Source organism: Ornithorhynchus anatinus, chromosome 1, assembly GCF_004115215.2.
Source record: "Ornithorhynchus anatinus isolate Pmale09 chromosome 1, mOrnAna1.pri.v4, whole genome shotgun sequence".
Classification (NCBI taxonomy): Eukaryota; Metazoa; Chordata; class Mammalia; order Monotremata; family Ornithorhynchidae; genus Ornithorhynchus; species Ornithorhynchus anatinus.
In genome coordinates this window covers 167,981,133-168,006,356 of record NC_041728.1, presented here as the reverse complement: position 1 = coordinate 168,006,356, position 25,224 = coordinate 167,981,133, and the positions used below count along the sequence as shown (strand labels likewise).

Genomic DNA, 25,224 nt, shown 5'->3' with positions numbered 1-25,224 from the left:
TATCATTCTCATTCTCAGTCTCTTTCATAGGTTCCTTCTCTGACTCTCACACCTCACCCCTCAAGTTCAGTTCTGGGTCCCCTTCTATCCTCCAAGTACACCCAATCCCTCGAGGAACTCATTTGCTCCCATGACTAAAACTACCATCTCTACGTGGATGATTCCCAAATCTACCTCTCCAGCCCTGACCTCTCTCCCTCTCTGCCATCTCATGTTTCCTGTTTTCTTTAGGACATCTCTACTTGGATGTCCCTCTGACGCCTCACACTTGACATGTTCAAAACAGAGCTCCTCATCTTCCCACCCGAATCCTGTCCTTCCTGTGATTTTACCGTCGCTTTAGACACCACCACCATCCTCTTCTCACAAGTCCACAACCTTGACGTTATCCTCAACTCAACTCTCCCATTCACCTGCACTTTCAGCCTGTCACCAAATCCCGTCTGTTCTACTTTCAAAACTTTTTAGAATCTATGCCTTCCTCTCCGACCAAACTGCTACCACGCTGGTTCAATCACTTATCATATCCTGTCAACTTCTGCACCAGCCTCCTTGCTGATGGCCCCCTGCCTCTCCCCACTCCAGTCCATACCTAACTCTGCTGCCTCGATCATTTTTCTAAAATAACTGTTCCATCCAATCTCCCCACTTCTCAAGACCCTCCAGTGGTTCACCCCACACATCCGATCCGTCACCAAGACCTGCCGGTCTCACCTTTATAATATTGCCAAGATCCACCCTTTCCTCTCCACCCAAACGACTATCTTACAGGTTCGGGCTATCAAAATATCCCGGCTGGATTACTGTGTCAGCCTTCTCTCTGATCTCCCTTCCTCCTGTCTCTCCCCGCTCCGATCTATTCTTCATTCCGCTGCCCGGCTCATCTTCCTGCAGAAACACTCTGGGCATGTCCCTCCCCTCCTTAAAAACCTCCAGTGGTTGCCCATTGACCTCCGCAAGAAACAAAAACTTCTCACTCTAGGCTTCAAGACTCTCCATTACCTTGCCCCTCCTACCTCTCCTCCCTTCTCTCTTTCTACTGCCCACCCTACACTCTCGGTTCCTCTGCCGCCCACCTCCTCACCATCCCCCGTTCTCGCCTATCCCACTGTCGACCCCCGGGCCACGTCCTCCCACTGTCCCAGAATGCCCTCCCTCCTCACCTCCGCCAAATTCTCTTCCCCTCTTCAAAGCCCTATTTAGAGCTCACCTCCTCCGAGAGGCCTTCCCAGACTGAGCTTCCCCCTTTCCCTCTGCTCTCTCTGCTGCCTCTCTGCCCCCTCTTCACCTCCCCTCAGCTAAGCCCCCTTTTCCCCCCTTTCCTTCTACTCTTCCCCCTCTCCCCCTCCCCTCAGCACTGTGCTCATCTGCTCATTTGTATATATTTTTATTACCCTATTTATTTCGTTAATGAGACATACTTCCCCTTGATTCTATTTATTGCTATTGTTTTTGTCTGTCTGTCTCCCCCGATTAGACTGTAAGCCCGTCACTGGGCAGGGATTGTCTCTATCTGTTGCCAAACTGTACATTCCAAGCGCTTAGTACAGTGCTCTGCACATAGTAAGTGCTCAATAAATACTATTGAATGAATGAATGATTGCCCAGCCACCTCCATATCAAACAGAAACTTCTTACTTTTGTTTTTAAAGCGCTCAATCAGCTCGCCTCTTCTACCTTACCTCATGGATTTCCTACTACGGCCTAGTTTACGCACTTTGCTACTCTAGAGCCAACTTGCTTACTGAGCCCCAATCTCATCTATCTCATCGCCGACCTTTTTCCATGTCCTCTCTCTGGCTTGGACCTTCCTCCCCCTTCATATGTAACAGACCACCAGTCTCTCCACCTTCATAGCCCTCTTAAAATCTTATCTCCTTCAACAGACCATCCCTAAATTCTTCCTTTCGTATCACTTATGCACTTAGGACTGTATTCTTTAAGCACTATGAAATTTATCTCAACCCCATAGCAGTTATATACACACCCCTCTGTAATTTATTTTAACGTCTGTCTCCCCTTCTAGTCTGTAAGCCTCTTCTGGGCAGTGATTATGTCTATGAACTCTGTTGTTTTGCACTCTCCCAAGCGCACACAATGAGCACTCAATAAATACCACTGATTGATTGATGAAGATAAATTAAAAGAAAGGAGATCGTCAGGTGTTTCTAATACCGCTTTATGGAGACACTGTTGGAGAGAGAATATTGGTCTCAACGGATCAATTCCTACAGCCTTTCAAATGACATTTCTTATGGATTGAAGGTCTCAAAGCCCGATCATTTGACATTTGAACTTAGGCCTTTATTTCAGGATTTTTCAAATGGTAAGTTACATATTGACTTCTGGGGGCCTGTGACCCCCTGACTTACAGACACTTCTTTCTTGGGGTTTTGGCGGCTTGCTGATGCTAGAGACAGTGAAAAGTAAAAGCCTGGAAAACATAGTCTTTTGGAGCAAGGCTCAGAGTCAGAAGAGACCTAAGTGTAGTCCTCTATTCATTCTGTGACAGGAACAAATGAAATTGTGAACTTCAAAGCACTCAATCACCATGTTTCCCTCTGCTACGCACCTCCAGACTCTCCTATGACAACCCAGCCCATACACTTTGCTTCTCTAATGCCCACCTACTCACTGCACCTTGATGTTACCCATCTCACCGCCAACCTCTTGCCCGTGTCCTGTCCCTAGCCTGAAATGCTCTCCCTCCTATGACAACCCAGCCCATATACTTTGCTTCTCTAATGCCCACCTACTCACTGCACCTTGATGTTACCCATCTCACCGCCAACCTCGTGCCCGTGTCCTGTCCCTAGCCTGAAATGCTCTCCCTCTTCATATCCGACAGAATTTCACTCTCCATACCTTCAAAGTCTTATTGAAGGCACAGCTCCTTCAAGAGGACTTTCCTGATTAAGCCTTTAATTCCTTTTCTCCGACTCCCTCCTGCAATACCCTGATCTGCTCGCTTTATTCACCAGCCCCATACAGCTCCACAACACTTACGTACATATTTATAATTTATTTATTCATATTAATGCCTGCCTTCCTCTCTAGACTGCAAGTTCATTGTATACAATTCTGTCACACTTAGTACGGCATTCTGCACACTCAATAAATATGATTAATTGATTGATCGAATTGTATTTTCCAAGCGCTTAGTACAGTGCTCTGCACACAGTAAGTGCTCAATAAATATGACTGAATGAATTGAACTTAATCAATGAACTCCCATCCCCACAGCACATACGTATGTATCTGTAATTTATTTATCTATATTAATGTCTGTCTCTCCCTCTAGACTGTGAGCTTGTTGTGGGCAAGGGATATACCTGTTTGTTGTTATACTGTACTCTTCCAAGTACAGTGCTTTGCACACAGTAAGCGCTCACTAAATACGACTGAAAAACTATTAAACTCTTTGGACCACCTGCCTGCTCAGGAATGGAAAATAATCCCAAACTTAATGGTAGCTTGGACCTGTCCTTCACTGAATCTATGGTAATCAGTGAAAGCATTAGAAAAAACTAGACCTCTAAATGTGCATAATGTCACATATTGCCATGCTGACCAGAGGAGATGTTCTACAGTCATCATTTCTGTAGAAGTACACCCAATTTGACCAGAAACTGCCTCAAACTACAGTTTTTCCTTCCTTCCTTCATTCAACTAGACGCTTGGGAGAAGACAATACAACAACAACAGATCCAATCCTGCCCACAACGAGCTCACAGTCAAGAGGGGGAGACAGATATTGCTGAATTGTGCATTCCAAGTGTTTAGTTCAGTGCTCTGCACACAGTAAGCGCTCAATAAATATGACTGACTGAATAAACAGATTACAGATATGTACAGATATGTACGTATGTGCTGTGGGGATGGGAAGGAGGAAAAATGAGGGAGCAAGTAAGAGCAGCGCAGAAGGGAGTGGGAGAAGAGGAAAGGAAGGTTTAGTCAGGAAAGGCTTCTTGGAGGAGATGTGCCTTCAGTAAGGCTTTGAAGTGGGAAAGAGCAATTATCTGTCTGATATGAGAAGGGAGGGCGTTCCAGGCCTGAGTTAGGATGTGGGTGAGAGGTCGGCGGTGAGATAGATGAGATGGAGGTAGAATGAGAAGGTGACCATTAGAGGAATGAAGCGTGCGGGCTAGGTTGTAGTAGGAGAGTAGCGAGGTGAGGTAGGAGGGGGCAGGGTGATTATATGCTTTAAAGCTAATGAGGAGAAGTTTTTGTTTGATGCGGAGATGGATGGGCAACTACTGGACTTTCTTCTGACCCCCTTGCCCAAATGATTCCAGAGTCATTGTGTACCCTTCCTGTGTTTATGTGAACTCGGATGCCACGTCTGAGCCGTGGAAGCCAAAGGCAGGCTCTCTGGGTGAAGGATGGTGGAAGAAGAGAATAATAATAATAATAATGATGGTATGCGTTAAGCGCTTACTATGTGCCAAGCACCGTTCTAAGCGCTGGGACAGATATAAGGTTATCCAGTGGTCCCACGTGGGGCTCACAGTCTTAATCCCCATTTTACAGATGAGGGAACTGAGGCACGGAGAAGTTAAGGGATTCGCCCAAAGTCACACAGCTGATGGCATAAAAGCATCCCGGATCACACTGACACCAGGCAAGAGCACAGGTCTGCGGAAAAAGCTCACTGTCTTCTTGTTCAGCTGGACAAATGATGACCCTATTTGTTGCCCATAAGTCTACCCACTTCTCTACAGAAATGTGGAAACTATTCCTGGTCTCATTCCTATTCATCTTGAGTTTTATCATTCTGTGGTATTTGTTGAGTGGACTTCCCCGGTCCACTTCCTTCGTTCCAGCGCATGAACCACAGAGAGATGCTGGCAAAAATCCAGATAGCAGGCCGACCTTGACCATCCCAAATTCATCCTTGTCTGCTTTAACTCTGTCCTCTCCTCCGCCCGGCAATATTATTTCTCCATCGTTATTGACTCCCAAGCCCATTGCCATCGCCATTTGTTTCAGGCGTCTAACTCCATCCTCACACCCCCTGCCCCCTGCCTCCCCCATCTCTTGCCTCTATGACCTGGCCATATACTTTATTAAGAAAATTGAAACCATCAGGCGTGTTCTCTGAAAAAGCTTCCCTGATCATCTCCAGTCCCTCTGTCCGCCTGCCCCTTCTTTGATTCTCCCATCTCATCTCCTCTCAAAATCCAACCCCTCCACCTCCAACTCCATCCTTCTGCACTTTTTCAAAACACTTACCCCCTCCCTTCTTCCCTCCCTGATGTACCATCATCAAATGTTCACTCTACAATAGCTTTTCCTCACTGCTTTCTAACATGCTCATTTATCCCCTAGCCTAAATAAAATCTTCCCGGGAACTCATGACTCCCTCCCGTTATCATCTCATCATATTTCTACCATTTCTTGTCAACACTCCTCAAACGAGTTATCTACACCCGCTGCCTCCGCTTTCTCTCCTGCGAATCTTTCTTTGACCCCCCCTACAATCTGTCTTCTATCTCCTTAACTCCACCAAAATTACCCTCTCAAAGGTTACCGACGATCTCCTTATTGCCAAATCCAGTGGTCTCGACTCCATCCTAATCCTCTTTGATCTCTCATCTGCCTTCAACACTGTCGACCACCCCCTTCTCCTGGAAATATTATCCAACCTCGGCTTCTCCGACACTATCCTCTCCCAATTCTCCTCCTATCTCTCTGGCCACTCTTTCTCGGCCCTTTCACAGACTCCTCCTCTGCCTCCCATCCTTTGGAAAATTCATTTATTTCCACTGCTTCAATTACCATCTATATGTGCACGATTTCCAAATCTACATCCCTGATCTCGCTTCCTTTCTGGAGTCTCGCATTTCCTTCTATCTTCAGTACATCTCTACTTGGATGCTCATTCATTCATTCAATTGTATTTATTGAGTGCTTACTGTGTGCAGAGCACTGTACTAAGTGCTTGGAAAGCATAATTCAGCAATAAAGAGAGACAATCCCTGCCCACACTGGGCTTACAGTCTAGAAGGGGGGAGACAGATATCAAAACAAGTAAGCAGGCATAAATATAAATAAATACAATTATAGATATGTACATATATACCCAAGTGCTGTGGGGCAGGAAGAGGGGGGTAGAGCAAAGAGAGCGAGTCGGGGCGACACAGAAGGGAGGTGGAGCTGAGGAAAAGGGGGGCTTAGTCTGGGAAGGCCTCTTGGGAGGAGGTGAGCCTTCAGTAGGGCTCTGAAAGGGGGAAATGTGATTGTTTGACAGATTTGAGGAGGGAGGGCGTTCCAGGCCAGAGGTAGGAGGTGGCCAGGGATCGACGGCGGGAGCGGCGAGAACGAGACCCAGGGAGAAGGTTAACAGCTGAGGAGCGGAGTGTGCAGGCTGGGCTGGAGAAGGAGAGAAGGGAGGTGAGGTAGGAGGGGGCAAGGGGATGGAGAGTTTTGAAGCCAAGGGTGAGGAGTTTTTGTTTGATACAGAGATTGATAGGTAACCACTGGAGATTTTTGAGGGGGGGGGGGGTGACACGCCCAGAGTGTCTGCCCCACTGACACCTTAAACTTAACACGTCCAAAACAGAAGTCCTCGTTTTCCACTCGTACCGTGCCTTCCTCCAACTCTCCCATCACTGTAGAAAGCATCACCATCCTCCATCCATCCTGCCTCTTTGACATTATCCTCAACTCATCTCTCTCATTCAATCCACATATTCAATCTGTCACAAAACCCTGTTGTTTCAACCTTCACAACGTCACTAAAATCTGCCTTTTCCTCTCCAACCATGATAATCCAAGCATTTATCCTCTCCCGTCTTGAGAAGCAGCATCGCCTAGTGGATAGAGCTGGGGCCTGGGAGTCAGAAGGACCTGGGTTCTAATCCCAGTTCTGCCACCTGTGTGCTGTGTGACCTTGGGCAAATCACTTCACTTCTCTGGGCCTCACTTACCTCACCTGTAAAATGGGGATTAAAACTTTGAGCCCCATGTGGGACAGGGATGGTATCTAACCTGATTACTTTGTTTCTATCCAGTGGTTAGCACAGTGCTTGGTATATAGTAAGCGTTTAACAAATACCACAGTTATTATTATTTGTCTGGTACATAGTGCTCAATAAATACCATTAAAACAAAATTACTGCATCAGCCTCCTCGTTGAGCTCCCTGCCTACCTCTCCTCATTTTAGTCCATACTTCACTCTGCTGCCCAGCTCGTTTTTCTACGTTCGGTCTACATTTCCCCACACCTCAAGAACCCCCAGAGGTCGCCCAGCCACCTCATCATCAAACAGAAACTCCCAACTACCGGCTTGAAGACGTTCAACCACCTTACACGACCTTACCGCTTTGAATTCCTACTACAACAGCCCATACACTTTGCTCCTCTAATGCCAACCCACTCATCTTATCTCGATCTCAACTTCCTCGCCACCGACCCCCCGCCCGCATCCTGCCTCCGGCCTGGAACTCCCTTCCCCTTCGTATATGACAGTATCACCACCATCCCCACCTTCAAAACCTTATTAAAATCAAACCTCCTCCAAGACACCTTCCCCGACTAAGCCTTCATTTCTTCTGCTCCTCTTCCCTCCTGGGTCACCTATGCATTTGGATCTGCACCTTTAAAGTACTGATATTCACCGCACCATCAGCCCCAAAGCCCTTATTGTGTAACCTTGGGCAAGTCACTTCACTTCTCTGTGCCTCAGTTCACTCATCTGGAAAATGGGGATTGAGACTGTGAACCCCACATGGGACAGGGACTGGGTCCAACCTGATTTGTTTGTATCCTCCCCAGCACTTAGAACAGTGACTGGCATATAATAAGTAAGAACAAAGGCCATAATAATAATTATTGTTATTATTATATCTGTAATTTACTCTAAATATCTGTCTTCCCCTCTAGGCTAAAGAGGGCAGGGAACATTATCTACCAACTCTGTTGTACTTTCTCTAGTGGTTAGTAAAGTGCTCTACAAACAGTAAGTGCTCAATAAACATCAGTGATTGATCGATCAATCCCAGGCCCATGCTCTTTCAGACAGACCACTTCATATCTGTCATACGATCGCCCTCCTCAACTTCAGAGCTTTATAAAAAGCACATCTCCTCCAAGGGGCTTGGAAAATGTGGTCTAGTTAGAAACACTGCTATCAGCTGCCCTTTTGATAGAAGTATATCTAATAATAATAATAATCACGGTATTTGTTAGGCACATACTATGTAGCAGGCACTATACTGAGCTCTGGGGTAGATACAAATTAATCGGGTTGGACACAGTCACTGTCCCACATGGGGCTCACGTGTGGCTTAGTGGCAAGAGCCCGGGCTTGGGAGTCAGAGGAGATGGGTTCTAATCCCAGCTCTACCACCTGTCTGTTGTGTGACCTTGGGTAAGTCACTTAACTTCTCTGTGCCTCAGTGACCTCATCTGTAAAATGGGGATTAGAGAAGCAGCGTGGCTCAGTGGAAAGAGCCCGGGCTTTGGAGTCAGAGGTCATGAGTTCGAATCCCAGCTCTGCCACTTGTCAGCTGTGTGACTGTGGGCAAGTCACTTAACTTCTCTGTGCCTCAGTTCCCTCATCTGTAAAATGGGGATTAAGACTGAGCCCCACGTGGGACAACCTGATTCCCCTGTGTCTACCCCAGCGCTTAGAACAGTGCTCTGCACATAGTAAGCGCTTAACAAATACCAACATTATTATTATTATTACCCCAGTGCTTAGAACAGTGCTTGGCACATAGTAAAGGTTTAACAAATACCATTATTATTATTACTATTATTAATCCCAATTTTACAGATGAGGGAACTGAGGTACCCAGAAGTTATGTGACTTACCCAAGGTCACACAGCAGATAGGTGGCAGAGCCAGTACTAGAACCCAGGTCCTTTTGAGGTCCTTCTGACTCCCAGGCCTGCACTCTATCCACTAGACCACTCCGCTTCTATGAACACATGTGGCTATCTGTTATTTATTTCAATGTCAGCCTCCTCCTGTAAATCGTAACTTCCTTGTGGGCCGGGATCATGTCTACCAACTCTGTTACGCTGTACTTTCCCAAGCGTTCAGCACAGTACTCTGTACCCAATAAGCCTTCCAATATCATTGATCGATCAATTAATAGCACCACAGGTGTTGCGAGCTCGATACATTCGACGACAGCATTTCCTCTCCTTAATTCCACACACTATGTACCATATTCATCGGAAAGAGCACGGGCTTGGGAGTCAGAGGTCATGGGTTCGAATCCCGGCTCCAACACTTGTCAGCTGTGTGACTTTGGGCAAGGCGCTTCACTTCTCTGTGCCTCAGTTCCCTCATCTGTAAAATGGGGATTAAGACTGTGAGCCTCACGTGGGACAACCTGATACCCTGTATCTCCCCCAGCGCTTAGAACAGTGCTCTGCACATAGTAAGCGCTTAACAAATACCAACATTATTATTACTACTCAGTTATGACAAAATATCAAAATGCCCATAGAAGGCTGCTAATACAGGGCAGCTGGATTTTCTGAAGTAGTTTTCAGAAAGTTTCAACACATTTTAACTCTGTTGTTAAATCTTCCTGAAACCGGAGTCATTGTCTCTGAAAGTTGTTCCCTCTCTGTACTAATGAAAAATGTGAATACTCAACTCCAGGTCAAACGGGTCTATTTTTAAATCGGTTGGTATCTAGCTGCAAATAGCTTTCTGCAAATAGACAACTGAAGAGGGGGCAGAGTTGTTTTTTTTTTTTGCCGTGATCCAATATCAAGATAGAAGTGAATAGTTAGATCACTTCATAATTTAATTCGGGGGGGCAGTTTATTTTATCAGTCACCGAAATAAACGCGATCAAAGAAGACGGGCGCTCTTGAAAAAGCACCCGCGTTTCAAACCTGGGTCTGTTGGAACGACTTTAGCCTCTTCCTGAACCGTGACGGCAGAACAAAATCGCAGCCCCTGGCGAGGAAGGCTAACTCGCCCCTTAAATCCGGGTCCCTTCGAAGAGAGGTCTCCTTGATCATCATCTTTGAAAAACAGCCGCTCGCTTAGCCACAGTCCAGCACGCCCCTCGTGGAAAGGGTTCGGTTCGGCTCTTAGGCTACGGTTTTTACAGGCAGAAAGTCGGGAGTCTTGTCGGGTAGCAGTGGATTGCTTCTTCTTGGGTCTCACTGAGACAGTATTCAATCATTGTGGCCTCCTGGCTTCCTGTGACCACAACCCTCGCTGTTTCTGACATTCGAACGATTCCCCAACGCGGCTAGCGGGTCCCGTAGGCTGCTCATAATTTTCAACCCAGAATCGCAACGTGCAACAGGATCTATGCTCTTGTGGGCTTTGTGACAATCTGACCTGCACATGGACTGGCTAAGGAGCATTCTGGGAAAGAAAGCAACCACCACCAAAAGCGCTAAAGTTAGAAACATTACAGCTGTGCCTAAAAATATCCATTTCAGTGTTAACTTTGGGAACTTCCAACTTCAATACGAGGGGTAAACCTCTACCACCAGCTCCTCTTAGAATGGAAAAAGTTATCTTCACGTGGAAATCGGCAGTAAAAACAGCATTAGACGCCTCAACAATTCCTCTCTTTCTCTCATTTTTTGTGACACGAGACAACAGGTTCCACTTCAAATTTTGGGCTATCGTTTTAAGCACGCCTTAAACTCTACTTCTCATCTGGGAAAAAGAAAGGAAACATTCATTTTTTTCCAAATCTCAATAAAATAGGTCCAGGAAAACACCTTGGGAAAGAAACAATAGGGTTCTAGGCCAAATGGGCTCGATAAGGTGCTTCCTCTGTTTCGTTTCCTCTAAATTTCACTTCGGATATCAAATAGGAGAAGACTACTTGGAGATCAACTAACTGTACTCCTGGAATCCTTTACAGATCTCTGGTGGAAACGCATAACGGTCTGAAGTCCTTCAAACCAATTCCTGGAAGAAATACAGACTGTAGGCTCATTGTGGGCAGTCAGTCAGCCAGTCAGTTGTATTTATTGAGTGCTTACTGTGTGCAGAGCACTGAACTAAGCATTGGGTAAGTTTGTCGTGGGCAGGGAATGTGTCTGTTTATTGTTATATTGTACTCTCCCAGTGCTTATTCCGGTGCTCTGCACACAGTAGGCACTCGATAAATACGATGTAACAACAAACAGATACATTCCCGGCCCACAACGAGCTTACGGTCTAGAGGGGTAAGGGAATGTGTCTACCAACTCTGTTGTACTGGACTCTCCCAAGAGCCTAGTAGTGTGTTCTGAGTATAATAAGCGAGTATAATGTAAGACAGGTGGTAGATATGGGAAGCAGCACGGACAGAACACCGACGGGGGAATGAGAAGGACCTGGGTTCTAATCCCGGCTCCGCCACTTGTCTGCTGGGTGACCTCAGGCAAGTCATTTCACTACTCTGTACCTCGCTTTCTTCATCTGTAAAATGGGGATGAAGACTGTGAGCTCCATGTGGGACAGGATTGGATCCAACCTGATTAACTTGTATTTACCCCAAAGCTTGGAACAGTGGTTGATGTTAATGAGATGTACATCACCTTGATTCTATTTATATGCTATTGTTTTAATGAGATGTTCATCCCCTTGATTCTATTTATTGCTATTGTTCTTGTCTGTTTCCCCCAATTAGATTGTAAGCCCATCAAGGGGCAGGGACTGTCTCTATCTGTTACCGATTTGTACATTCCAAGCCCTTAGTACAGTGCTCTGCACATAGTAAGCGCTCAATAAATACTACTGAATGAATGAAAGCGCTTAACAAATACGATTATTATTATTATAATAATTATTAATAAGCACTCAATAAATTGAGCATTTAATAAATAGTGCCTGGCATATAATAAGACCTCAACCACTACCATGATAATAATAATAATAATAATTATTATTATTATATCTGTAATTTACTCTAATATCTGTCTCTCCTTCTAGGCTAAAGAGGGCAGGGAACATATCTACCAACTCTTTGTACTCTCCCTAGTGGTTAGCAAATGCTCTACAAACAGTAAGTGCTCAATAAACTTCACTGATTGATCGATCAATCCCAGGCCCGATTGATCGAAATAAAGGGAATTACGATCACAGTGTTGGAGCACTGGGCCATAGCAAAGGAAATCACTGGAGGCAGGATTGGTAAAATGATGCTGAGGATAAGAAAGGTAAACAGTCTGAGTCGCCTACCCTTTGAAGGGCAGGAGTTAAGTTCTAGGGAGTTGTGAGGGACAAAAGTGTCCTCAACTAGAAAACAGAGCGTTGATTTGCACCTTTAGCCCCTGGATGATAATAGTGGTATTCGTTAAATGCTTACTATGTGCCAGGCACTGTACTAAGCGCTGATGTACCTTCTGCATACTTAGGAATACGGAGAATGAGGAATAACCATAGCATGACCTAGTGGATAGAGCACGGGCCTGGGAATCAGAGGGACCTGGGTTCAGATCCCGGCTCCGCCACTCGTCCGACTTGAGACCCTGGGCAAGTCACTTCACTTTCCTGGGCCTCAGTTCCCTCATTTCTAAAGTGGGGATTGAAACTGTGAGTCCCACGAGGGACAGGGACTGTGTCCAACCCGATTTACCTGTATCCACCCCAGCGCTTAGTATAGTGCCTGGCACACGGTAGGTGCTTAAAAAATTCCTACAATTATTATTTTTATTAATTTCTATTGTGCCAACTTCCAAAGTCTCTTTTTTTTTTAAAGAATTTTTTAAACCCAGGAGAAAGGTAGGCAAAGAAGGGAAGGGCTTGTTAAAGGCTTACCAAGTGCCAAGCACTGGAGTAAGCACTGGGGAAGAAACAAGGGAGTCATATAGGGTACCGTTCCTTTCCAACACAGGGCTCCCATTTTACTGATGACGAAATCAAGGCATAGAAGTCATATGACTTGTCCAAGGACACACAATGAGGAAGAGAGTCGTTAAGGATAAGTAGAAAGCAGGTGATGTTTACCACGATGAAGAGCTTTGGAACTGTGGTCTTTGAAAGTCATTTCCTAGCATTTCTGTCTTTGCCTGGACACTTGCGGATTAGTTATCTCTTAGATTACATTCTATTTTCATTCATTTAACCAATTGTACTGACACTTGCAATAGTCTAAATAAAAGATCATGTCCTTCCTTATCATAAGCTCTTTCCTGGTCTACACTTAAAAGATAGCCTGGCTATTCTCTGCTTTCTGCATGGTCTGCTCTTTCTCTTAATATCCCAAACTATCTCTATTTTCTTCCCCCTTATTTCACTTGTTTGAACTCTTTTAGCCACCTTGCCTATAAATGTAGCTATCGCCTTGAGAAGAATTCCTGCTAATTCTCTGTAGAGTGGATTCAAGGGTTAATGGCCTTCAATGGAATGTCAGTCCTCTTTTCCGGAAAGGTAATTGTCAATTACCCTTGAGTCATGGCTGTGGTCATCTCACCCTTCTTTAATATGACATTTAAACCCCCATTTTCCACCCAACTTCTAATAAATGAAACATTTTAATAACTGATTCCCCAAAGAAGTGAGAGCTTTAAGCTAATGGGGAAATGCTTTGAATGATAATGTCAATTTTCACCCCTTTGTAAAATCTAAAAAATGGAACGTGCAATTTCACACCATTTTTGATCTCACCCGGTTCTTTTCGCGGGCAGGATGAAGTGCTGTCGTCCACCCTGTCTTCCCTCCTCCTCTCCCCCCCAGCTATTTACACTGTCATCCCAGCAAGAGCCCATCAGAGTAGGTGGGGGGAAAGGGAGCGAAATAGTCGAACCATCTGCCCTTCTTTGCCCCTGCCAGCCATCTTCCACTGCAAGCTGTTGAAGAATGGGCGAGGGAGTGGGGATGGCTCCGTGCAATCTATCACTATTACTAAAATAAAGACCCAGTGTACGCTTGGTTGACTGCAGGAAATATCCCTTTTCCTCCCATGAACAATCCCTACATTCAAACCCTAAGAAGTTACGAAGCCTCACTCCACTGCTGAAGAGAAAACAATTATCTGAGCACCTATATTTAAGGGTGCCCTAGTCACCCACCTCGGGTGAAGGGCTAGAAAAAAGGCCCTCTTTCATTTTCATGAGCTCGGAGAAGACGAGTTTCTTTTAACAATACTCGTACACGTGGAGGGAATCTCGCTATCAGGAACATCATCTTTATATACTTAGGAGAGCTAGATACACACAGTAGAGGCATATGCTTGTCTGTGTGTGTGTTTATATAAAACACACATTTTTGGAATGACATCTAAGGCTACAACTCCCAGGCCAGCCACATACCACCCATGAACTGCAAATTAGATAAGTAGCTGCCAAACTGAGGAGCAGCGTGGCTTAGTGGGAAGGGCACGGGCTTCGGAGTCAGAGGACGCAGGTTCTAATCCCGTCTCCCCCACTTGTCAGCTGTGTGACTCTGAGCAAGTCTCTTAACTACTCTGTGCCTCAGTGACCTCATCTGTAAAATGGGGATTAAAACTGTGAGCCCAGCTTGGGACAACAAGATTACCTTGTATCTACCCCGGTGCTTAGAACAGGGCTTGGCACATAGTAAGCCCTTACAAAATACCATTATTATTATTATTATTATTATTATTATTATTAATGGTACTGAACAGCACTGAGACGCGTCATGTTACTTGGTACATGTTCATTCAATCGTATTTATTGAGTGCTTAGTATGTGCAGAGCACTGTACTAAGAGCTTGGAATGTACAATTCGGCAACAGATAGAGACAATCCCTGTCCAGTATCGGGTTCACTGTCTAAACATGTTAAAATATTATTTTCCCACCCCCTTCTCTCTTCTCACAAGAACTGACTGACTGCCATTTTCTCAGAGGTCAGTCACAGACCAGTCTAATTGGCAGCTTGACTTGGCTGATCATCACCCCATAATTGGGAGCTCAACCCTCCTCCCAGCGTGGCTCAGTGGAAAGAGCACGGGCTTTGGAGTCAGAGGTCATGGGTTTGAATCCCGGCTCTGCCACTTGTCAGCTGTGTGACTGTGGGCAAGTCACTTAACTTCTCTGTGCCTCAGTGACCTCATCTGTAAAATGGGGATTAAGACTGAGCCCCACGTGGGACAACCTGATTCCCCTGTGTCTACCCCAGCGCTTAGAACAGTGCTCTGCACATAGTAAAAGCTTAACAAATACCAACATTATTATTATTATTGAAGGGACAAGGACCATGTCTAATACCCACCTGTGTATTATTTCCCAGTGCTTAGAACAGTGCTCTGCACACAGTAAACACTTAATAAAAACTACTGCTCCTGCTCCTGCTGCTGCTAATACTACTACTCCCAGAGCCCGGGCCTGGGAGTCAGAAGGTCATGGGTTCTAATCTCGGCCTCGCCACTTGTCTGCTGTGTGACCTTGAGCAAGTCACTTCATTTCTCTGTGCCTCAGTTACCTCATCTGTAAAATGAGGATTGAGTCTGTGTGCCCAATGTGGGACAGTGACTGATTTGCTTGTAACCACCCCAGTGCTTAGCCCAGTACCTGGTACATAGTAGCTCTTTACAAATGCTATAATAATAATTGCTTTTATTATTACTACTACTACTATTAAGTAAGGCTTAATAGTTCTTCACTCGGACCACTTTAGGGATAGGTACTCAATAAATGCCGGGATTCTGAGGAGAACAGGCCTCTGAGCCACGCCCTTAGAGATATGTTTGGGAGGTCTTAATAATAACTATAAATCTAATGATAATAATTATGGTACTTGTTAAGTGCTTACTGGGTGTGAAGCACTGCACTAAAAATAGTGGGCAAATAAGCAGACAGTCAGACACAGACACGGTCCCTGTCCCCCATGAGGCTTAGAGTCTAAGGTGGTGGAAGAACAGGTATTGAATCTCCATTTTACAGATGAGGAAACTGAGGCACAGAGAAGTTAAATGACTTGCCCAAACCCCACAGCAGGCAAATGGCAAAGCCAGGATTAGAACCCAGGTGGCTCAATTCCCTCTTTGACTATCCCATCTTTCCCAGCAGTACCTCCAGAGGAAATCTCCAACCTCCTTTCAAAATGTACCCCCCTCCAACTGTGCCTCTCCTCCCAGCCTCCTTCTCTTCTTTTTTTATGGTATTTGTTAAGCATTTACTATGTGCCAGGCGCAGTTCTAAGCGCTGAGACAATTACAAGGTAATCAGGTTGGACGCAGGGGCTCACGCTCTTAATCTCCATTTTTTTTACAGATGAGGTAACCAAGGTACAGAGCAGTGAAATGACTTGCTCAAGGTCTCACAGCGGACAAGTGGCGGAGCCAAGATTATTACCCAGGTCCTTCTGACCCCCAGGCCTGTGTTCTATCCACTTAAAGAAGCAGCATAGCTGAGTGGAAAAAGCCCGGGCTTGGGAGTCAGAGGTCATGGGCTCGAATCCCAGCTCTGCCCCTTGTCAGCTATGTGACTGTGGGCAAGTCACTTCACTTCTCTGGGCCTCAGTTACCTCATCTGGAAAATGGGGATTAAGACTGTGAGCCTCACATGGGACAACCTGATGACCCTGTATCTACCCGAGCACTTAGAACAGTGCTCTGCACATAGTAAGTGCTTAACAAATACCAACATCATTATTATTAAATTATTATTATTATTATTATTAAGCCACGCTGCTTCTCCCTTCCCTGCCATCTTCAACTGTTCACTTCCAGTGGCTCCTTCCCCACTGTTTTCAGTCATGCTCAGGTATCCCTTACCCTAAAAAAAGCTTAGCCTCCCCAGTTATCACCCCATCTCCCTCTACAATTTTTCTCCAAACTCCTTGAGCGAATCGTCCACACTCGCTACCTCCACTTCCTCTCCTCCAACCCTCTCTACTCTGGCTTCCACCCCCTTTACTCCCAGAAACTGCCCTCTCTAAGGTAATCGAAGACCTTCTTGCCAAATTCAAAGGCACTCCACCCTAATCTTCCTCGACCGCTCAGCAGTCTTTCATTCATTCATTCAATAGTATTTATTGAGCGCTTACTATGTGCAGAGCACTGTATTAAGCGCTTGGAACGTACAAATCGGCAACAGATACAGACAGTCCCTGCCCTTTGACTTTATGTCAGTCTTCACCACAGTCGACCCATCCCCTTCCTCCTGGAAACATTATATTAATAATAATAATGATGACAGTACTTGTTAAGCACTTACTATGTGCCAAGGACTGTTCTAAGCCCTAATACATGGTAATCAGGTTGTCCCATTTGGGCTCACAGCCTTAATCCCCATTTGACAGATGAGGTACCCGAGGCACAGAGAAGTTAAGCGACGTGCCCCAAGTCACACAGCTGACAAGCGGCCGAGCCGGGATTAGAACTCACAATCGCTGACTCCTAACCCCGTGCCCTTTCCACTAAGCCGCGCTGCTTCTTGGCTTCACTGATACCGTTCTCTCCTGGTTCTCCTCCTGTGACTCTGATTGCTCCTCAGTCTCTTTCGCAGGCTCTTCCTCTGCCATCCACCTTCTAACTGTGGGAGTCCGTCAGGGTTCAGTTCTGGGTCCCCTTCTATTCTCCATTTACACCCGCTCCCTTAGAGAACTCACTCAGTCCCACGGCTTCAACTACCATCGCCTCACAGATGATTCCCAGATCTACCTCTCTCCTACTCGACGGTCTCGCACTGCCTCCTGCCTTCGGGACGTATCGACATCGATGTCCCGCTGACACCTCAAACTTAACATGGCCAAATCAGAACTCCTCATCTTCACCCCCATATCCTGCCCTCTCCGTCTTTTCCATCGCTCTAGGCAACACCACTCCCCCTCCTGTCTCACAAGTCCATAACCTTGGCATTATCCTCGACTCATCTCTCTCCTTCTATCCACATCTTCAATGTGTCACCAAATCCCGTCGGTTCTATCTTCACAACATCGCTAAAAGCTGCCCTCTCCTCTCCAGCCAAATCGCTACAACGTTGATTTAATTATTTCTCCTAGCCATCTTTACTACTTCTAAGCCTCCTCACTGATCTCCCTGCCTCCTATCTCTCCTCCGATTGCTCCTGAGTCTCTTTCGCAGGCTCTTCCTCTGCCATCCACCTTCTAACTGTGGGAGTCCATCAGGGTTCAGTTCTGGGTCCCCTTCTATTCTCCATTTACACCCGCTCCCTTGGAGAACTCACTCAGTCCCACGGCTTCAACTACCATCGCCTCACAGATGATTCCCAGATCTACCTCTCTCCTACTCGACGGTCTCGCACTGCCTCCTGCCTTCGGGACGTATCGACATCGATGTCCCGCTGACACCTCAAACTTAACATGGCCAAATCAGAACTCCTCATCTTCACCCCCAAATCCTGCCCTCTCCGTCTTTCCCATCGCTCTAGGCAACACCACTCCCCGTCCTGTCTCACAAGCCCGTAACCTTGGCATTATCCTCGACTCATCTCTCTCCTTGGATCCACATCTTCAATCTGTCACCAAATATCGTCGGTTCTATCTTCACAACATCGCTAAAAGCTGCCCTCTCCTCTCCAGCCATATCGCTACGACATTGATTTAATTACTTCTCCTAGCCGTCTTTACTACTCCTCAGCCTCCTCGCTGATCTCCCTGCCTCCTATCTCTCCCCACTCTAGTCCAAGCAGCATGGCCTAGTGGCTAGAGCACGGCTTCGGAGTCAGAGGGCATGGGTTCCAATCCCAGCTCTGCCACTTGTCTGCTGTATAACCTTGGGAAAATCACTTCTCTGTGCCTCAGTTACCTCATCTGTAAAATGGGGATTAATAAAAATAATAATGATGGCCTTTGTTAAGCACTTATGTGCCGAGCATTGTTATTAAGATTGTGAGCCCCATGCGGGACAACCTGATTACCTTGTATCTACCCCAGCGCTTAGAAGGGTGCTTGGCACATAGTAAACTCGTGGCTCAGTGGAAAGAGCACAGGCTTAGGAGTCAGAGGTCATGGGTTCTAATCCCGGCTCCGCCACCTGTCAGCTGTGTGACTTTGGGTAAGTCACTTAACTTCTCGGTGCCTCAGTTACCTCGTCTGTAAAATGGGGATTAAGAGTGTGAGCGTCATGTGGGACAACCTGATGACCCTGTATCTCCCCCTGCGCTTAGAACAGTGCTCGGCACATAGTAAGCGCTTGACAAATATTCATTCAATAGTATTTATTGAGCGCTTACTATGTGCAGAGCACGGTACTAAGCGCTTGGAATATACAAATCGGTAACAGACAGAGACATTCCCTGCCCTTTGACGGCCTTACGGTCTAATCGGGGGGAGACGGACAGACAAGAACAATAGCAATAAACATTATTATTATTAAATACCATCATTAATGAATTAAATTGGCTCTGGAGTCAGAGGTTGTGGGTTCGAATCCCGGCTCTGCCACTTGTCAGCTGTGTGACTGTGGGCAAGTCACTTCACTTCTCTGTGCCTCAGTTACCTCATCTGTAAAATGGGGATGAAGACTGTGAGCCCCAGGTGGGACAACCTGATTCCCCTGTGTCTACCCCAGCGCTTAGAACAGTGCTCTGCACATAGTAAGTGCTTAACAAATACCCACAATATTATTATTATTATGTACATGTGTGTAGTTTATTCTAGTGTCTGTCTCTCCTTCTGGACTGTAGTGCATCCCTGTGAGGCGAGAACATGTCTACCAACTCTGTTGCACTCTCCGAAGGGCTTAGTACAGTGTTCTACACACAGTAAGCGCTCAATAAACACCATCAGTGGATTGACTGATCCCAGGCCTGTGCTCTTTCCAGCAGACAATATTACCTTGCAAGAGGAGAGGCGGAGATGAGAGAATCTTACGACCCTCTGCTCCTAGAACAAGGCTCAGCACGCCGTCAGGAGAACAGGAAGTCAGCTGAGCCAGGGACGAAAGCCTTATCCCAGTCACGATTAAATAACTTTCCAAGCTTCACATTTTGAGGTAGCTGTCTCCTTTAATTAGCTTTTGCATCAATTATTCCCCCCCTGCCCCATTTTGGCTAAGAAAAAATCTTGCTGAATGTACTTAACCTTCTCCCAAGACAGAGCGGCAGACTTGTTACGCTGAAGCGAAGCGGTGAACATGCTTGTCCGAAAAGCGGATTTTGGTTTTGCCCTGCCTAATTTACTTCCCTGTACATGTGGGCACGGTGTCCTATCGTAGCCCATAATACGGCTGATTTGGGCATACGCCTAACTTCCCAGAGGGTCGTAGTCAGAGAGGGTAATATCGACCTGAGAGGGCATAAGTGCTGACGTACAGGGCTGGTCCTTCTGCCCAGGTGCCGTTTTGGGAGGCATCCACTTTCTTCAGAGAGAGGAAGACTCGGCCGGATAGCAAAACCATCCCCAATATTACATTTGCAGCCGGAGAGTTGGAGGTTGGCCGCGAGGCAGAACTTCCCGACCGCAAAGACTTGCGGCAAACCGGAGACACATTATCGAGAGCGGCTACGGATTCTTCTCCCGAGAGGGGGGGCTTTAAGAAAATGGGAGGCAACAATGGATAGGGGTTAGAGTCCTGCTTCAAGAGAACACTTCCAGGCCTCGGATTCTATGATTCTACCCTGGGTAGAATCAATTCATTCTCCTGTCAGGTCGGGGGGCCTGGCCTTCTCAACGACGGGAAGGTAAGGGAAAGCACAAAACCATTCCCTCCACCTGTGCATTTCAAACAATTCAACCATTTATCTGCAAGTCGCCAGAGAGGCAGGGTAGGCTAGTGGAAGAGCGCGGGCCTGGACTCTATTCCCGGCTCCGCCCCTCGTCGGCTGTGTGACCTCGGCCGAGTCACTTACCTTCTCTGCGCCTCAGTTACCTCATCTGTAAAATGAGGATTAAAAGCTCCTCCTCCCAAATCTCCAACTGGGAGAGATGGGGTCTCCTGATAGGAGCGTGGCCTAGTGGATAGAGAACGGGCCTGCGAGTCAGAGGACCTGGGTTCTAATCCCGGCTCCGCCACTTGTCTGCTGCGTGACCCTGGGCAAGTCACTTCACTCCTTGGTGCCTCAGTCACCTCATCTGCAAAATGGGGATTAAAACTGTGACAGGGACAGGGTCCAACCTGATTGGCTTGTCCCTACCCCAGCTCCTGGAACGGTGCGTGACACGTAGTAAGTGCTCAACCATTTAAAAAAAAAGACAAGAAAGAAGGATTGTCAGGCCTTACCTTGATCACCTCCGGGGTTTGCTGAATCGATACCATTGAAGTGGTTTCTTTGGTTTTATCACTTGGGTGATTCCTACACAGAGGTGCCGGGGTCTGGGAGGATGCTGTCAAGGTCTCTTGGAGAATCTGCATCACTTCCTTTTCTTTGGATAGACTCCCTCGTCCTGATTTGCATTCGACTAGCTCTTGCGCAAAGTCTTCAATACTCTCCAGGATCCGGAGTAAGAGGGCTCGGTCCTCTTCCTCCATCTTATGGCCATTGGTTTCTATGATCCTCGACAAACAGGAAGAAGGGGCTTTCTCCGAGAGGGAGGGGACTTTCGATTTGGATTCGGGATCCACGGGGGCCTGCCCGATCGATCGACTTGGGTCGGGAAGAGACGCGACGGCACCCCCCGCCGCAAAAGGCTCCCTCAGGGTGCTCTCCATCTTCTGGGAAAAGCATTCCAAATCCAACAGCAACCGATCGATCTCCTCCTGGTTATTAAGCTTTGTCGAATCCCTGTGGCCCGGCGCTTCGTCTCCGGGGCCTTTCGACCCCGGCCCCTCTTCGAATACGTGAAGGAGGGCTGGTTTCTCAAAGACCTCGTCGGGCGTTTCGGCTGGCGGTGAGGCAGGGACTTTGTCAAAATCTGAATTCTCATCTCTACATTCTGTCCTACTTTGACTTCCCTTTAAAGGGAGCTGGGGAAGTTGGTTCTCGCTCGTCTTGGCCCTGCCCGCTCCTTTCTCCCCCTCGGATTCTTCGTCGATGAAGAGAGTTTCCATGAAATCCGGGGAAGACGCGCATTCTGACGGCTTTGGACTCTGGGCCCGTTGGCCAGATCTCACGGTTCGGGGATCGCGTCGCCCGATGTTGGCTAGGACACCGGTGGGGTCCTCCGCGCGGCTGCTGTCCTCCTTACCCCCTTGTGACTCGGCGGCCCGGAACTGCCCCGTGACTGAGGAAGGTATCTGGACCACGTCCTCGTATTTGGGGGGTTGCTCGGTGCCAAATATCGGGGAGAACGGAGGAGGCTGCAGCGCAGGAAAACTGTTGGCCAGTTCCGTCAGATCGGAGCCCTCGAGATAGCCGGACTGGACGAATTCAAAGGGTAGCCTTTTCAGGTAAGAAGCCAACTTGGTCATGACGTTCACGTAGACGGTTTCCGAGCTGTGAAATGAGTCCTGACCACCGTCCTCGCTGCCGCTGCCCCCCGATTTCTTCTTGATGCACTGCTTTATGATGTCTGTGCATTTCTTCAAGTCTTCGGAGCACTTCAGCAGGATATCTAAGCACATCTTGATGTCCGCCCCCGAAGCCGAACTGTCCAGCTTGTGTTTTTCCAAAATCTGGGCGATCAGGTTCTCTTCGGAGAGGTTCTGGAGAAACCAGGATGCCACGTTGGTCTCCAGGGAGCCGCTGTGGGACAGAGGTTTCTCTTCCACCGAGGCGCTCCGGAGCAGTCCGAAAGGCGGCCCGCTCCCGTCACCTTGGCACTGGCCATAGATCAGGTCGAAATCCACCGACCTCCGACTGAACGAGTCCGACTTCACCTTCCTTCCCTTTTTGTACGCTGCGTGGTTGCTGTTCTTGATTTTCTCGAGGGAGAATTCCTTTATTTTTCCACTGGCAAAACTTATAGCCTCTCCCGCGATGTCTTTTAGATTGCAGGTGCTCTGAACGGCAAATCCCTTCTTGACCTTGGCAATCCCCGGGAAAACCTGAGGATTCTCGTCACTCCCGGCCAGCGAGAGTCCATTCTCCTGGGGCAAAAATCTACGGCCCAGTTCCGGGTCTCCGTGGACGGGCCCGGTCGTGGGCAGGAGGCCCGCGCAGACACCATGATGGGCCACGATGCAGTCCACTCCATGTCGGAAGGTTTGGCACGTGCCGGTGCAATAGTGGACGGCCTGTTGAAAGCGTCGATCTATCACGACGCTGTTGTAGCAGTTCACGGTGCTAACTACAAGCCGATAGGCTGCTGCCATACCATTAATTCCTCTCAATAGGGGGACTCCGAAATCGGGAACGAGCGGGGCTTCGGGCTGTCTCCAGACCCGGGCCGGGTACGTATCTGAGGGCGTTCAAGTTTCGCAGGTAACTCGCTCATTCAGAGAAATGGCGTTTCCTTCACTGGGAAACACCGACCGCCCCCAAAGTCTGAGATGGGACTTTCCTGCCTGAATACAGTAGCCTGTGCACATGTGAAGTGGGGCTTGGGGCCGGGGGGTGGGGGAGGTCACATCCTGCGGTTATTTTGCTGACCCAAGGGACAAGGTGTACTTCTCCAACTTCTCAAATGCAGTCCCCGTTGGTAGACTATTTTAGGAAATGTAACGTGATCATTCCCAAGTTCTTTCCTGGAAAACCTTTTCCCTTTGGTTATTCTGCAGGTCTTCGAGGTGGAGAGGGGAGGCGGGTCTCAGTCTGCATTGCGGATGCGCCGTGATCCCAGAGACCACCGTGACTCCGAATAATCCATCTCTTACATTTACGAGAGGCACCTGCGACAAGAACAACAAAAATGAAGAGTCGGAAAGAATGGCCTATACTTCCTTAATAACAGACAGAAGAAAACAAACATCTTCAAGAAAACCTAAAACCATTGATGCTTTCAATGAATAATAAGAGACGATTAATTGCATTAGCTCCTTATGGACCGGGCTCATTGTTGCAAACTCGGGATTAGAACCCAGGTCCTCCTGACTCCCAAGCCCGCGCTCTATTCACTAGGTTATGCTGCTTCACGATCGACTGATTGATTCTTGTTACGACGGAAACCTGAAGGATGCAGAAAAAAACCCGTAACCCAGCCGGCACGTTTTACTCCTCCGACACCAGCCTGCCTCATTCTCATCTGTTTAATAATAATGATGTAGGTTTGTGTTAAGTGCTTACTATGTGCAGAGTACTGTTCTAAGCGCTGGGGGAGATACAGGGTCATCAGGTTGTCCCAGGTGAGGCTCACAGTCTTAATCCCCATTTTACAGAAGAGGTAACTGAGGCCCAGAGAAGTTAAGTGACTTGTCCACAGTCACACAGCTGACAGGTGGCAGAGCCGGGATTCGAACCCATGACCGCTGACTCCCAAGCCCGTGTTCTTTCCCCTAAGCCACGCTGCTTCTCTAACAATCTGTTTCAAACAATGATATTCACTGAGCACTTACTGGGTGCAGAACACCGTACTAAGCACTTCTCATCTCTGTCGACCAATGGTCTTTATCGAGCGCTTACTGTGTGCACAGCGCTCCACTAAGCACTTCCCGTCTCAATCAACGATCAATGGTCTTTATTGCATGCTTACGGTGTGCAGAGCACTGTTCGTAGCACTCGGGAGAGTACAATCCAACAGAATTGCTAGCCCCATTCCCTGCCCGCAACGAGCTTACCATCTTTCTGGAGAAGCAGTGTGGCTCAGTGGAAAGAGCCTGGGCTTGGGAGTCAGAGGTCATGAGTTTGAATCCCGGTTCTGCCACTTGGCAGCTTTGTGACTGTGGGCAAGTCACTTCACTTCTCTGTGCCTCAGTTATCTCATCTGTAAAATGGGGATTAACTGTGAGCCTCACGTGGGACAACCTGATTACCCTGTAACTACCCCAGCACTTAGAATAGTGCTCGGCACATAGTAAGCGCTTAACAAATACCAACATTATTATTATTATTAAAATGAGGATGAAGACTGTGAGCCCCACATGGGACAACCTGATTCCCCTGTATCTACCCCAGCACTTAGAACAGTGCTCTGCACATAGTAAGCGCTAACAAATACCAACATTATTATTATTATTATTATTGCTCACGCTTAGAACTCCCTTCCCTTTCACATGCTGCAAACCACTGCTCGATCCATTTTCAAAATCCTTCTGAAATCTCATCTCTCCCAAGAGACCTAATCTCCCCATTCCCATTTCCCCTCCTCTGCACCTAAGCATTAAGTACTCACTCACATCCACTGCCCACCACAGTACTTTAAACTCTGTTGCTTCACCCTATCTGTGATTCATTTTCCCCTGCTAGATTGGTAACTCCTTGAAGGTTGAAATCATATCTACTAACTGTATTGAAAATAAAAAAAGCCCTCTCCCAAGGGCTTCGTTGAGTGCTCTGCACAGAAGAAGTGCAGCATAGCTCAGGGGAAAGACTGCGGGCTTGGGAGTCAGAGGTCATGGGTTC

General features: G+C 47.3%; 1 protein-coding gene and 1 long non-coding RNA gene across 4 annotated transcripts in view; one reads left to right on the top strand and one right to left on the bottom strand.

Moving 5' to 3' along the window:
- PPP2R3A (protein phosphatase 2 regulatory subunit B''alpha) overlaps positions 1-23,451 on the bottom strand; it is a 114,769-nt gene extending 91,318 nt beyond the window's left edge. Inside the window, exon 1 of one of the 3 annotated variants that reach the window (XM_029059712.1) lies at positions 21,069-23,451. In XM_029059712.1, the coding sequence (XP_028915545.1) occupies positions 21,069-23,039 (1,971 nt within the window). In that variant the 5' untranslated portion in view covers positions 23,040-23,451. Of the gene's footprint in view, positions 1-9,859; positions 10,311-20,134; positions 20,353-21,068 lie in introns of those variants that run through there. The other 2 variants (XM_029059729.1, XM_029059722.1) reach the window with 2 other exon arrangements.
- On the top strand, positions 20,472-23,698 carry LOC114810086. Its single transcript, XR_003757821.2, has 2 exons — positions 20,472-20,529; positions 23,445-23,698. It is a non-coding gene; the product is annotated as an uncharacterized LOC114810086 (long non-coding RNA).
- The last annotated feature ends 1,526 nt before the right edge of the window (positions 23,699-25,224 follow it).